The 15937-nt window shown below is 42.2% G+C and overlaps 1 protein-coding gene across 1 annotated transcript; it reads right to left on the minus strand.

The window, feature by feature from the left end:
* Positions 1–1318: 1318 nt before the first annotated feature.
* On the minus strand, positions 1319–4358 carry LOC132400385 (immunoglobulin lambda-1 light chain-like). Its single transcript, XM_059981330.1, has 3 exons — positions 4247–4358; positions 3794–4141; positions 1319–1922 (listed from the first exon to the last, which is right to left on the minus strand). The coding sequence occupies exons 1-3, from the start codon at positions 4293–4295 to the stop codon at positions 1600–1602; spliced, it is 720 nt and encodes a 239-aa protein (XP_059837313.1). The 5' UTR covers positions 4296–4358; the 3' UTR covers positions 1319–1599.
* Positions 4359–15937: the final 11579 nt, after the last annotated feature.

Here is a 15937-nt window from a genome sequence, read left to right on the forward strand (position 1 = left end):
TGGTTGGAGTGAACATTGCTGTACCGACTTGGCACTGGCCAATGTTTATATAGCCCATTGTGTCACGCAAACATGTGTTAGCTAATTGGCATCCTCGTTGGAGTTCTCACATGTGAACACTACCAGCCAGATTTGCTATAGTAGAAGGTGACTGCAGTCCAAACTAACTAGGGTGACCAGAGAATCTTGCTCTTGGGTGGGTGGGCTGAGTGAGTCTGTAAAACAACAAAGGAGTGAAGGTCTTTCTCTTACTTGAAATAATCTTTGTTTTATGATAAGTGGAAGATTTACTGAACGTGCCAGAAAAATCACTCATGAAAGGAGATGTCAGTATCAGAATCAGGTTTAAAATCACAGGTATATGTCGTGAAATTTGTTGTTTTACCAAAGCAGTGCATTGACATAAATAATAAAAATTATAAGTTGCAATACGACGTGAGTATGTATATATATATTGTACTGTATTCTCGAATCTCTGATCATCATCGTACCCAGCATTAAAGGCATCTGTACTGCGAAAATAGTAGTCAATTGGAAATATTTGATTTCTTTGAAACCTGAGGTCACGCCAAGCAAGCTACTGTTAATTAAAGGTGCGTGCAACAGCTTCGTAGCTAGTTAGGGTGCTAGCGATAGGTTAATTCAATTCTATGTCGCCTTTCTAACCATAGTACTAAAACTTACTGAACCCGGATTGCTGGTACTATAAAGCTCATGTTAACTCCAACTCTACCACGACGCACTTCGTGAACCTTGCACAGATTTTCTCTTTTTTTCATTGCTTCATTGCTCTGGAAGTTGACCCTTTTCATACAATTGAAATCTAAAGCGAGATTTTTATTAAGTCTGGACTCACCAGTCAATGGATAACTTGATTATTTTAAAAGATGTCTGTCAGGAACATTATTTGAAGTTTACTTAGGATTATCTGGTGCACAAACGAGTCTTTGATCGAGTAGAACAGTGTACATGCGAGAACGCTGAGGTTATACCTCATTTCCTCGTCAGACCAAGTGTGCCCTGCATGGTACACACGGTGGTTTACCTGCCGCGATGCAAAACCTGTTGACAGGAGAGCTATCAAATCGCTGTTGCGCAATGATTAACTAAGCCGGTTGCTTTCGTTGCATTACCCTGTGCCAGATGAGCCGCGCGGTAGAACCTGAGAACCAGTTGAGACCCGCTACAGTTACAGGACCGAAATCAACAGGAAGTAATTTCCACAAAGAAAAGAGAGGCGAGGTGATACTTTTTTCCTCAAATTTCCGGTCAGTTTTTCCCCCGTAAGAAAACAAACAAAATGACCTTGCATTTGAGATAAGTTTGCTGACTTTATTGAACCACTACAAAGAGTGTTGCGGATGCAATAGTCGCACCCTGGCTTTAGTTATGTTATTTAATGAACAGAAACAAATTTCAATCAATCTGGAGTCTTTAACCAACACTGGATATCTGCCAACAGAACAGAGTTTACAGTAAACAAATCGTAAAAGCTGAAGCTTCCGCTGCAAAGGATGTATTTAAAAAATAACATTCCACTGAATAAAAGAAACAAATTGTCAAAGAACTTTTCTTAGCTCAGGTAACAGGTTTATGACATCAAACACAGCGGGATCTTGCGATATTTGCCCGTAGCGGGTTTGCTTGAGTCTCGTGTTTAACCACACAGGAGTAAAGCTCGTGTGAGTTCCAGTCTGAGGCTCTCAATGTCAGGTAACTGCTCACACTGAACGTGTTGTCCGTCTCCTGTTGCAGTCGGCTGTTCTCAACGCCGTTCCTTCTCGCACTGCCGTCCACAGCCCACTCAATATCCACAGCACCCGGATTAAACCCGTTCACTAAACACGCAAGCGTGGCGGTGCCCTTCACCCTGATTTCGTCCGCTGAAGGGGGCAAGATCGATACGACTGGGGGCCGGGGATCTGGTTTTTAAAAAAACAGTGGCAGTTAAGTAAAGGCCAAAGAAACTATTTCACATAGCACTGTAATTAATGTAATCAATGTAATTAACCAGCATGTTTTTCATCTCTACACCTTTCAAAATAAGAAATCCATACCAGCTGTTTAAGCAGCACAAGAATTTTCATGAAGCATGTTAGAATTAATCCAACACTACGACAGTAATTACTTCTTGTAGAGCATTCTCACCGTTAATAAACAGGAGAGATCGACATAATTTCTGCAGCGCACTATTGTACACAGATAATTGTTCTCTATTTCCCTAGCTTTCTCACACAGAAGAACCAATTAGTCCTCGGGAATCCTAAAGTTCAAGAACTGCGATGCCAAATCGTTAGGTAGAAATATAAAATTGTGAAATGTGAGCTGCACTGATTCAATACCCCAAATGTTAACCTTCTGTAATTCATCTTAATATTCGAAAGCTATCATTTCTGTTCTCCCTCTCATGCTTCAGTTTGAAAACCTGATGAAGCAAAAAAGTAGATGTTTCACATCAGTAAAGTTTCCGATAGAATCTTTTCCTAATTTAATAAAGCAATTAGGTTGTTAATGTTAATGTTTTTGAACAGAATAACCTTTAACAGCTTAGACTATGACAAAATAAACCCGTTATGATAACAAACGCGGAAAACGCAAATACTGAAAAACTGAATTAAAATCTAAAAATGGTGAGGTTACCCAACAGTTTAGTACACAGCACGTGTGGAGAGAGAAACGGACGAAATATGGTTCGTGGCCTAAGGTTGCAGGAGATCAATTTCGTTACATGCACGTGCAGTTCAGCTCTTTGAGTGATTATCCAGAACTTTTGACGTTAACATCACATCTCCTTCTACGTTAAGCCACGAACTTATCAATTACCCCTCGTAGCAGGCCAGCTCTGAGGTATCGTAGACAGAACATGTAGCCTAGTTTCGCTCTCTCGAGATGCTATATGCTAATTGTCTGAAACGCGGTCGCTCATGAATAGAATTAGCCTCTATGTTTCCGTTCTTTCCTGTATTCCATCTTTCTCGGTGCCACAGACTCCTGTTGGGTTGATTTCTATATTACCTCCGAAGTAGACAGTTTTCATTACAGCTGAGATTTTGAATTGTACGACCACGGGAACAATGACCCCGCGTATCGGATGGGATCGGATGGTACCGGTTACAGCCTAACCGGCATAAATATTCATTGATATCTATTAAATATAGAGATGCAGCGCGTAATAGGCACTTCCTCTTCCGCACCGTCCCGCTAACACTTGAGAACCCCGAATGAATTTCAACCAATTAATTCTAATTCTTTGGCAAGAGATGGCAATAAGATTGCAAATGGTATAAAAGGATTTAATATGTTCGATAGTTCTGGAGAAATAGAAAGACGCTCAAAATAAACTCAGCTCAACATAAGGAATGCAAATCATGAGGCACCTATTAATAATCTCTGGAATCCATTTTTAGAACCGCTGTGAACACTGCATCGCGGTAACAAACAAAATTATTATTCATCGTCATCTGCAAATGCTCTGGGTGATAATTTTATTTTAAAGTTTGAAATTGAGAGCTATTTCCTAAAAGGTTGGAGGAGACTATTACTTTTCATTTTCAGTTTTTCTGTTGAACCGTTCGAACGGGAGGGGGAAACATGCGCAGGCAGTGAGGGGTGGGTGGGTAAGGGTGGTGATGCTGGCGGTGTGGTTAACGCTGGAACAGGAGTGCAACATTCGGTAAAGACAGACTCACTATGGATGCATATTCTCTGCAGATTTAAAGTTAAATTAAGTAATTATTTTTAGAGCGTTAACAATAACGCACACAGTGCCTTAGAAAGAAGAAATTTTACTTACTGCCCACTGCCACCTTTGTTCCTTTTCCGAATATTAAGGCGTTTTTCCACATGGCGCAGTAATAGTCCGCAGCGTCCTCTGTTTGAACGTTGGAAATTGTGAAATATCCCGTATTGCCCGACTGAGAGCCGGAGAACCTTTCTGAAACTCCAGGACCTCTTCCAGGGCTGCTCTTGCTGGACCAATAATAGACTAAAAGCCGGGGAGTCTTTCCGGGAATCTGCTGATACCAGGATACATCGTCATTCCCTAAACTGGCCCCGGACATGGTACAGCTTAATTGTAAGTTCTGCCCCGGACTGATCGACTTGGAAAGCGGCTGAGTTACTGTAACTTCTGCGCGTAAATCTGGAAAAAACAATGAGGCAGAGTTTGTAATGAAAAACGTGAGAGAAACGTCCCAGTGAATCGTCCTTGAGAAGAAATCTAATATCGCTAAAAAAAAATACTCACAAGTCGCAAGATAAAGGAGCGCAATGACAACACGGATCCAGTAAGACATTGTAAATGACTGAATTGAGTCGTGCAGTGCAGCAGTTTCCAGGTGAAGTGGTTTCTAAAGTTGTTACCAACTCGCTTATAAAGTGTGTTGCAAGGTTAAAGTGTTATTAATGCAAACTACGGCGTTCTTTGGGCCAATCAGAAGTTGCCCGCTTCTCCGTGTGTCCCCATTCAAGCCAGAAATAGTTTCAAGTTCCGTATTTCTGGTCACGTCGGTGTATTTTTAAATATTAAAAGCCAACATGAAATAACGGTCGTTTAATTTTTGATTCTGTACGCTTATTTTCAGCGTGCTCAAATACCAGATCAGTTTTCCAAGAGTTTAGTCAGGACTGTTCAGTTGGGATAAAAGAAAACATCATTTCTTAATCGGATTATTAATATCAGAGACGTTCCACGACGCAACGTTGCATATTATGTATATAAAATGCAGAATCATAGCTGTTATGAAGAAAAGAAACAGATCCCGCAGGCCACCAAGTCCATACCGGGTCAAGTACCCTCCCTCATGCCTCTATATTAATCCCATTTTCCTGCACGATACATTGCTAACTTCAGAAAAGCATTAAACTGATGAAATTTTTTCAAAGCAAATACAAACGTTTGTAAATTCTGGGCTGTTGCTTAGGAAGGTAATTGCAATGAAATGTATTCTCTGCACTGAGTGAGCTGTCGGGGATGTGCCACAAACTTTTCCCCAACATACGGCAGCAACATCGATGCTCTGGGCAGGTTCATAAATCTTCCCATTGCACTGAACTTAGTGAAGTCAAAAATAAGCTTAACTGACCCGCTGTTGGTAATATACATTTTACCCAAGTGATTAACGTCAAAAAATACCGTTGTTCATCGGGATGTTGAAAACAAAAACCTGCTGCTCTGTTTTTTAGTGGTTCATCACATCGACATATAGTATTATCCTTTAATCACGAGCAGCATAAACTTGTTGATACGTAAAGTATAAGGATTTCATATGATTGTTACATATTCAATATACTGTATAACACAAAACAATTTCTCTCGGCGCAGAAGAAATGAAAATTAGAAATTAGCCCTGAATCATTGACAAAAATTGCGCCATGTAACGCATTAGCGCACAGATTCCGAAATTTAATTGGTGTTATAAGAGTTGCTTCAGTAATGATCAGAAGTTCTTCGGAATTTTCATTTGCGGCAGCGATGTCTGTTGCCAGGATTTAAATCATGGTACACATCGGTACCAAAGATGTAGGAAGAAAGAGTGAGGAGGTCCTGAAGAGTGAGTATAGAGGGCTTGGTAGGAAGTTAAAAAGCAGGACCTCGAGGGTAGTAATCTCCGGATTGCTACCTGTGCCACGTGCCAGTGAGGGTAAGAATAGGATGTTCTGGAGGATGAACACACGGCTGAGGAACTAGTGTATGGGGCAGGGTTTCAGATTTCAGGATCATTGGGACCTCTTCTGGGGCACGTGGGACCTGTACAAGAGAGATGGGTTACACCTGAACTACAGAGGGACAAATATCCTTGCAGGATGGTTTGTTAGTACTATTGGGGGGGGGGGTTAAACTAGATTTGCAGGGGGATGGGAACCAGAGTGCCAGAGTAGATAGTGGAGCTGGGGTGAAAAGGAATGATGTTAAAGTTTCATGCAAAGTCACAAATTGAAGGGTTGTGAGTGGTGGCTATGAACCTCTGCGGTCAGTCTATATCAATGCGAGGAGTATTATGGGAAAGGCTGACGAGCTAAGGGCGTGGATTGACACGTGGAATTTTGACATTGAAGCCATTAGTGAAACTTGGCTACAGGAGGGGCAGGACTGGAAGCTTAATATTCCAGGGTTCTGATGTTTCAGACGTGATAGACGTAGAGGGATGAAGGGTGAGGGTGGCATTGCTAATCAGGGGATATGTTACAGAAGTGCTCAGGCAGGACAGATTAGGGGGTTTGTCTACCGAGGTCGTATCGGTGGAGCTGAGAAACAGGAAGGGAATGGCCACATTAATGGGGTTGTATTATAGACCACTCAATAGTCAGCAAGAATTGGATTCTAATTTTCCACATATTGATTGGGACTCCCATACTGTTCAAGGTCCAGACGGGTTAGAGTTTGTAAAATCTGTTCTGTAAAGTTTTCTAAATCAATATATAGTGGTACCGACTACAGACCATCCAATATTAGATCTTCTATTAGTAAACGAGTTAGGACAGGTGAAGGAAGTGTGTGTAAGGGAACACTTTGGTTCCAGTGATCATAACACCATTAGTTTCAACTTGATCATGGATAAAGTTTGATCTGGTCCTCGGGTTGATGTTCTAAACTGGAAAAAGGCCAAATTTGAAGAAATGAGAAAGGATCTAAAAAACGTGGATTGGGACAGATTGTTCACTGGCAAGGATGTCGTTGGTAAGTGGGAGGCCTACAAAGGAGAAATTTTGAGAGAGCAAAGTTTGTATGTTGCTGTCAGGATTAAAGGCAAAGTGATTAAGAATAAGGAACCTTGGTTCTCTAGGGGTATTGGAACTCTAATAAAGAAGAAGAGAGAGATTTATGACATGTATAGGAAACAGGGAGCAGATAAGGTACTTGAGGAGTATAAAAAGTGCACAAAATACAAGAAAGGACTCAGGAGGGCTAAAAGAAGACATCAGGTAGCTTTGGCGGTCAAGGTATAGAATAATCTAAATAAATACCTTCTACAGGTATGTTAAGAACAAAAGCATAGTAAGGGATAAAATTTGCCCTCTTGAAGATCAGAGTGGTCGGCTATGCATGGAACCAAAAGGACTGGGGGAGATCTTAAATGGGTTTTTTCGCCTGTACTTACTAAGGGGACTGGCATGGGGTCAATGGAAATAAGGCAAATAAGTAGAGAGGTCATGGAACCTATACAGATTGAAGAGGAGGAGGTGCTTGCTGTCTTGAGGCAAATCAGAGTAGACAAATCCCTAGGACCTGACAGGGTATTCCCTCGGACCTTGAAGGAGATTCGTGTTGAAATTGCAAGGGTCCTGGCAGATATATTTAAAATGTCGGTATCTCTGGGTGAGGTGCCGGAGGACTGGGGGATAGGCCATGTTGTTCCGTTCTTTAAAAACGGCTCTAAAGTAATCCGGGAAATTATAGGCTGGTAAAATTTGACGTCGGTAGTAGGTAAATTATTGGAAGGAGTGCTAAGAGATAAAATTTACAAGTATTTAGATAGACAGGGACTTATTAGGGAGAGTCAACACGGTTTTGTGCGTGGTAGGCCATGTTTAATAAATCTATTAGACTTTTTCGAGGAGATTGCTTCTCTGAGTGGAGGCCTGTGACTGGTCGTCATGTGCCACATGGATCAGTGCTGGGTCCATTGTTACTTGTCATCTATATCAATGATCTGGATGATAATGTGGTAAATTAGATCAGCAAATTTGCTGATGATACAAAGATTAGAGGTGCAGTGGATAGTGAGGAAGATTTTCAAAGCTTGCAGAGGGATCTGGACCAGCTACAAAAATGGGCTAAAAAATTGCAGATGGAATTTAATACAGACAAGTGTGAGGTATTGCACTTTGGAAGGTTAAACCAGGGTAGAACATACAAGGCAAATGGTAGGACACTCAGGAGTGCAGTAGAACAGAGGGATCTGGGAATACAGATACAAAATTCCCTGAAAGTGGAGTCACAGTTAGATCGGGTAGTAAAGAAAGCTTTTAGTACATTGGCCTTTATAAATAGAAGTATTGAGTATAAGAGTTGAAATGTTATGGATGGTGAGGTTGTATAAGGTATTGGTCAGGCCGAATTTGGAGTATCGTGTGCAGTTTTGGTCACCGAATTACATGAAGGATATTAACAAGGTTGAAGGAGTGCAGAGAAGGTTTACCATGATGTTGGACTTGAGAAACTGAGTTACAGAGAAAGGTTGAATAAGTTAGGACTTTATTCCCTGGAGCGTAGAAGAATGAGAGTAGACTTGATAGAGGTATATAAAATAACGATGGGTATAAATAGAGTGAATGCAAGCAGGCTTTTTCCACTGAGGCTAGGGGAGAAAAAAAAAACCAGAGGACATGGCTTAAGGGTGAAGGGGGGAAGGTTTAAAGGGAACATAGGTGGCGCGGGGGGGGGGGGAGCTTCTTCACAGCGAGAGTGATGGGAGCGTGGAATGAGCTGCCAGATGAAGTTGTAAATGTGGCTTACTTTCAATATTTAAGAAAACCTTGGACAGGTACATAGATGAGGGGTGTGTGGAGGGATATAGACCAGGTGCAGGTCAGAGGGACGAGGCAGAGAAACGGTTCGGCACAGCCAAGAAGGGTCAAAAGGCCTGTTTCTGTGTTGTAATGTTCTATAGTTCTTATAGTATGGTTGAGGCGCCCTGGAAGAACGAATCACGAAGTTAAACGGTGTTACTTTTTTCTAGACTGTGAGAGACTGCTAATGTCATTTTGAATCTTCCTACAAACTGGAAGCAGCCTCTGCTTCCTGTCTGTTCTAGTGTCTGTCTAAATGCCGCATAAGCGTTGTTTTTGAAACTAATTCCAACACTTCACCATAAAGTGCTTTCCAGTCACCCACTCTCTAGTTGTCAGAGCAGGTTTATTGTCTTTTAACTACATACATATATACTGTCAAATGAGGCAACGCTTCTCCGAACCATAGTGTAAAAGCACGGTAGCAAACATGACACACATATAACACACCCTAATTTAGGAGAGTAAGGGTACAATCTGCAGATGAATTACGCAAAAAATAAATATTGTAAGGTACAGAACAGATTATCCAGTGACACTTCGAATGCGATGCGGCTGTGTGTTCAGAAGCCTAATGGGCTGCAGGAAAAAACGGTCTCCCATCCTGATGTTCTTATTTTTATGCATCGGAGTCTCCTGCCTGATGTTCGGAACTCAGACGATGGATGGATGGAACTAGATGGATGGATAGGATAACAGCATTAGACCATAAGACATAGGAGCAGAATTAGGCCATTCTGCCCATCGAGTCAACGCCGCCATTGCATCATGGCTCATCCCGGATCCCAGTCAATCCCATACACCTGTCTTCTCGCCATGCCCTGACCAATCAGGAAACGATCAACATACGCTTTAAACAGTACTGCGGATTTGGCCTCCACCGCAATTTGTGAAAGAACATTCCACAGATTCACTACTCTCTGGCTAAACAAATTCCTCAATGCGTCTGTCCTAAAACGTCACCCCTCAAATTTGAGACTGTGCTCTCAAGTTTTGGATACTCCCGCTATGGTAAACTTCTTCTCCACATCCACATTATCTCATCGTTTCAACATTCGGTAGGTTTGAATGAGATCCCCCCGCATTCTTCTAAATACCGGTGTGTACAACCCCAAAGATGCCAAAAGCTCCTCAGATGTTAACCCCTACCGGGAATCATCCTCGGGAACATCCTCTGGACTCTCTCCAATGACAATACATCCTTTCAGAGATATGGGGCCGAGCCTGTTGACAATATTCCAAATGTGGCCTGAGTAGTGTCTTATAAAGCCTCAGCATTATCTCATTGTATTTTATGTTCCATTCCTCTTGAAATAAATGTCAACATTGCATTTGTCTTCATTACCACAGATACAGTCTGTGACGTAACCTTCTGATAGTCTTGCACGAGGATTCCTAAGTCCCCCTGCACCCCTAATGCTTGAATTTTCTCTCCATTTAGATAATAGTCTGCATTATTATTCCTTTTACAAAAATGTATTATCATACATTTCCCAACTCTGTATTCCAGCTGCCAACTTTTCCCCCATTCTTCCAATTTGTCTGAGAACTGTTTCCTCGGCGCTACCTACCCCTCCACCTATCTTCGTAGCCGCAAACATTGCCACAAAGCCATCACTTCTATTATATAAATCATTGACAAGCAATGCGAAAAGAAACGGTACAGATACTGACGGTTGCGTAACACCACTAGTCATTGGCAGCCAACCAAAAACGGTCCTCTTTATGCCCACTCACTGCCTCCTGCCTTTCGGCCATTCCTCTATCCATGTCAATATCTTTCCTGTATCGCTATGGGAATTTATCTTGTTAAGTAGCCTCATGAATGTCATCTTATCAAATGCTTTCTGAAAATCCAAGTAAATGACATGCACTGTCTCTCCTTTGTCTGTCCTGCTTGTGTCTTCCTCGAATAACCCTTAACAGATATGTCAAGCAAGCTTTCCCTTTACAGACGCCATGCTGGCTGACTAATTTTATCACTAGTCTCCAAGTACCCCAAATATTCATCGCTAATAATAAACTCTGGTTAGGCTAACTGGTCTATAACTTCCTTTCTTTTGACTTTCTCTCTTGTTAAAGAGTGCAGTGACGTTTGCAATTTTCCAGTTCACCAGGACCATGTCATCATCGATTCGAGAAAGATCATCCGTTATCTTCCCAGCACCCTCTTTCAGGACTCAAGGATGTAGTCCATCTGGTCCAGATGACTTACCTACATTATGACCATTCATTTTGCCTGTCGTGGTTCCTTTGTAATAGCAATGGCAGTTACTCCTGCTCCCTGCCACTCACGCACTGCTAATGTCCTCCACAATGAAGACTGATGCAAAGCATTAATTACATACATCTGCCATTTCTTTGAACCCTACTACGATCTCACCAGCATCACATTCCGATGGCCCAATATCAACACTCACCTCCCTTTTATTCCTTGTATAACTGAAAAAAAAACTTTTAGTAGCCTGCTTTATATTATTGGCTGTTTGCCCTCATATTTCATGTTTTCCTTTCTTACAGATTTTAGTTGCCTTTCGTTCGATTTTGAAAGCTTCCCATTCACTTTTGCTACCTTATGTGCCATTTCCTTGGCTTTAATGCCGTCCTTAACTTCCCTTGTAAGCCACGGTTGCCTGCGGGACTTCTTCTGTGGAACATATCCATCCTGCGCCATGTGAACTGTTCCCAAAAAATTCAGCCATCTCTGCTCTGCCATCATCCCTGCCAGTATCCTCCTCCAATCTGCCTAGGTACGCTCTCTCATGCTTCTGTAATTCCCATTATTCCATTATGATACTAATACATGTGACTCATTCTTCTGCTCTCAGATTGCAGTATGAATTCGTCATATTATGATCACTGCGCCCTAAGGTTTCCTTTACGTTAAGCTCCCTAATAATATCTGGTTTATTACACAACATTCAATCTGAGAAAACTTTTCTAAGAGTAGGCTCAAGCAAAAGCTGCTCTAAAAATCCATTTTGAGGGTATTCAACAAATTCTCTCTCTTGTAATCTGACATCAAGCTGATTTTCCCAAACCCTCTGTATATTCAACTCCCCCACTGCAATTGCGAGGTTACTCCTATAACATGCCCTTTCCAGATCCCTTTGCAATCTCAACCCCACCTCTTGGCCATTATTTGGAGTCCTATATACGATTTCCATAATGGTTTATTTTTATCCTTGCAGTTTCTTTACTCCAGCCACAAAGATTCAACATTTTCTGTCCCTGTGACACCTCTTTCTGAAGATGTAATTCCATCTCGTACCAGCAGAACCACACCAGCGCCTATGCCTTCCTGCCTGCTGCCTGTCCTTCCGAGACAAAGTACTTCTTCTGATATTAAGCTTCCGACTATGGCCTTCTTTCAGCCACGACTTAATAATGCCCACAACATCACACCGTCCAATCCTTAATTGCACATATCGCAATGGCGGTTCCTGTATTCAAATGGCAGGGTCGAATTTAGCCAAACAAAGCGACCTATGGCATTTGGAAAGGTGAGACTAGGTATGCCTGCATCCTATTCATCAGGTAGAACATTTTGATTAGACTTGTTGACATTCTCCTGTAGCATTCTTGTTCACTTTATCCTTCCCCTTCTCTTTTGTTTTCCCTGAGCTACAGGAGAGGGAGTGGGCGTTAGGGATAGGCTGTGTCCATTTGCATATTTAGAGGGTGAAGGAGGAAGTGGGCTTCCTGGGGTGTACTCAGTTTGACGCTCTTCTCCGTAATAATGATGTGACCTCTAAATGCTCCCTCTGTCCCGGAAGTAGTATCTTGGTCTAAAACTTTCTTATGTAAAAGGGAATGGCCTATACCTAGTGTCTGGCACTGTGGTTTGTGAGTGAATATCTCTTTCTGAGGCGGGTGATTTCCAGGGAACTTGTTCAGTTTGATGATTACATTTCATTGCTGAGATGTTGGTGTAGCAGAACGCTGAGAATGCGATTGATCTGAGGAATGAGGTTGGTTTGATGATTTTATTATTGACCCTAAGTTACTAAATTCCCTTTAGAAGGAAACGGGGAAGGAAATGTGTGTGACCGTCAATGTCCTTTTCTCTCCATAGATGCTAGAAGGACCCGCAAAGTTCTTACAGCTTTTTGAATGCTCGGCGTATCAGTATCATAGTAATTCGGAAAGCTAAATTAATTGCCTGTGGTATTAAATACTCGGGGGAATACATGGTCAAAGGCTGCTCAATTGTGCCTATGAGAACGCTAATGGCTGTCAGCTAACGGTAGCTATCCTCTGTAAGTTCATGGACTGAAGCTGTTCAAGCTGAAATGGCAGACACCTGATTCGATTGTCTGTGGTGAGCCGCTGAATTGTTGCTGCGGGAAATGCCATCTGTTCCCCCAATTGAGACTGAGCTTGCGAAATGAGATTATCTGCCGCATTACTTCAGTCACTTCTCCCAAAACAGATTCGATCGCCTGTAATTTCTATCCTATCTGGTCAATGAATCTGAAGGCCAAGGTGAGCTGCTCTCTCTCTCTCTCTCTCTCTCTCTCTCTCTCTCTCTCTCTCTCTCTCTCTCTCTCTCTCTCTCTCTCTCTCTCTCTCTCTCTCTCTCTCTCTCTCTCTCTCTCTGCTGTATCTGTATTCGTGGGCGGGACTGACAGTCTGAAGGTTCCTATATGGTCCAAGTGTGGCGGAGAGAGAGAGAGAGAGAGACACTGAAGTGGGTCGAAAACTGTTACAGAATTTAACAGGAAAGACAAGAAATAAATGTTCAACCAACAGGGCCGTTAACTGAAACTGTCAAACTGAAAGTTAAATTCCACCAATGCGGCTGGAAGCAATACTCCAATACTAAATACCTACCGCTCCTTTCCAGGGTCAGTTGAAAGGATAGTCCTCTTTTACGGACAGGAACGAGATTAAGCTGGAAGCATTTCGTTGCTGTGCTTTGAGTCAAGTCTTGACAATTTTATCATGATAAACCCTCAGCGGAGTAGATGGTTGTTAGACGTTTACCACCGCATTCACATTCCGTGGCTCCAGACATAAATTCCTCACTTTGCCCTTTTGCGGCCAATGTCTCACTAGCGACTCTCTTTTTCAACGCATGTATAAACCGCTTCGATATTCTCAATTCTAATAGGCAAGGATATTTAATGGCCACTTTCATTCTCCCCTTTCTCTCTTACTTCCTGTACTTTCCACTATCTCCCATCCGATTTCAGGTTGTAAAACTTTGCATATGCCTCCTTTTGCATTTTCACCAAATTTGAAACATCTCTCATCATCCAAAGTTATGTTACCTTGCCATCCTCGTCTTTGATCCTTAAAGGATTACGTTGGTCTTGATTTCTCACACGTTAAGTGTGTAGTTACATGACAACGACTGCTCCCTATCTCCACGTGACTCGTGCAAGTAGTATTTCCCAATTTAGCACATTTGTTCAACAAATTATACTCCAACAAATCGCTTGTCATTCAAAAAGTCCCAATTAATGTTGTGGATACGAAAGTTACCCAGTACGATTAGACTGTTGTTTTTGCATCTTCCTATGCTCTGCTTGCTTATTTGCTCCACGATCTCTCCTTGGCCGCTGCAATACTTAGACTTTGCCGTATACTGACTGTATCTTTTCTATGCTTCATTCCTACCCATAGAGATTCACAGGATGAATCCTCCATGATGTCGTAGCTGCAGCGTGCATCGTTTTCTAAAAGCTGGCCCTGTCACCTGCGTAGTATATAACCAGCAGAACGCCTATACCCAAACAGACAATGACAGTAGGTACATAACAACATCGTAGATTGCAATTTAATATTCAAGTCACGGTGTCTCGGAAATAAATTACCATCTGTCTAATATTGCTTTGGCTAAATCTTAGGATTTCCTACACGATAACAGTAACAACAAGAAAGAGGCTCCAGTTGCTCGAGGCGGCTTAGCACGAGCCTTTCTTTCTACAATGGAGCCGTGGTATCAATGAATTGTGATGAGTTTAGCCGGAGACTGAATGAGAGTGACAGAGAGGGAGAGTGAGAGTGAGAGTATGACAAACTGAATAAGTGAGAGAGGAAGAGAGTGAGAAAGAGAGATAGAGAGAGGGGAGAGAGAGATAACTGTTTTATACAGCTGATGACAATTCAGAGTTCCATCTTCAAAGAACGGTTACCATATTATCAAATCATATATACTATATGCAACCTTGAGATTCGTCAAGGAATTTCAAAATTCGTCAGGAAGCCACAAAACAAAGAAATCCCATAGAACTCATTAAAAACGTAGAGCGTCAAACACACATTGTACATGGGGGGGGGGGGAACAAAGCGTCCAAACAATGAAAGTAAGCAAATGACATTCAGAACTGCATTTACGTAAGCGAATCCACCGCCACGAAGTCAGTCATCACTGCGGCCGGTTCAGGAGTCTGTTAGTTGGAGGCCACTACCTCAGTTCAGTGCACAGACGAGTAAACCTCTCGGAGCAACGAGCGGCATACCGGTGCCCCCCTCGCCTCCCTGACACCCTCGCATTTTCAATCCGGCCTGGCACTTAAATTGGCCAAACCTTAGGTCGTTCCTCACTCGCAGTCCCGGGCCCTGCCGCTTCAATTGGTTCCAAGTCCGCTCCAGCAATAGCGAAACATTGGCTCTTTCCCCACTCTCGTGCTCCGGATTCGCCTCCTCGATTCAGACTGTACAGAGCACGTCGCAACCGATCTGCACGTTCGAGTCTTCAAATCACACCTCAAAAATGCCAAGTCGCACAGCCGTTTCGAAGGCTGAACTCCGAAACGAAGATTACAGGCTATTGATTTAAGTGATCGTTATTAAGAAAACGCGTGACTAGTAAAGTATTTAATCGTGTTTGCTGACATCAAGTCGTCATTGTGCTTCAATAGCGCCATCTTAAACCGGAAAAGAGTCAATAGCTCAATTTCAGTAGGGTTAAGGTCATATATAAGTCTAACTTGTTAAGAATGACAGAATTTACCCCCTAACGTGCAATAATGAGCCATATAAGCTTCATGGTTATATATGTTTATCATCATTTGGGTGTGTTCTTTATCTTTTATATCCGCAATGAAAAGTGTGTTTACCATGAATTGTGATATTTACCGTCCAGTAGAGTTGAGTAAGTAACTGTGTTAGTGCGAATGTGCGGCTGGAAGCAAAACCAATTACGAAACTCTTTTGGGCCTGTCTATAATCTGTCCTTAGAACAGTCCTGAGATATCCCAAAAAATGGCGACTTCCTTACACCAAGTTTGGAGATATGCATTTGTTGCAAATACATCAGTAAATGAAGTCTTGATTGAAATCTGCAAAAAATAGTCTTACCCTAGTAAAGGGGCACGAGACAGGGTTGTGCATGGTCACCACTACTCTTCGCGTTATATCTGGAACTATTAGCTCAATACATCAGACAAAATGAAGATAACAGGGGAATTACTATTAA

This window comes from Hypanus sabinus, chromosome 10 (genome assembly GCF_030144855.1).
Source record: "Hypanus sabinus isolate sHypSab1 chromosome 10, sHypSab1.hap1, whole genome shotgun sequence".
In the NCBI taxonomy this organism is placed as follows: domain Eukaryota; kingdom Metazoa; phylum Chordata; class Chondrichthyes; order Myliobatiformes; family Dasyatidae; genus Hypanus; species Hypanus sabinus.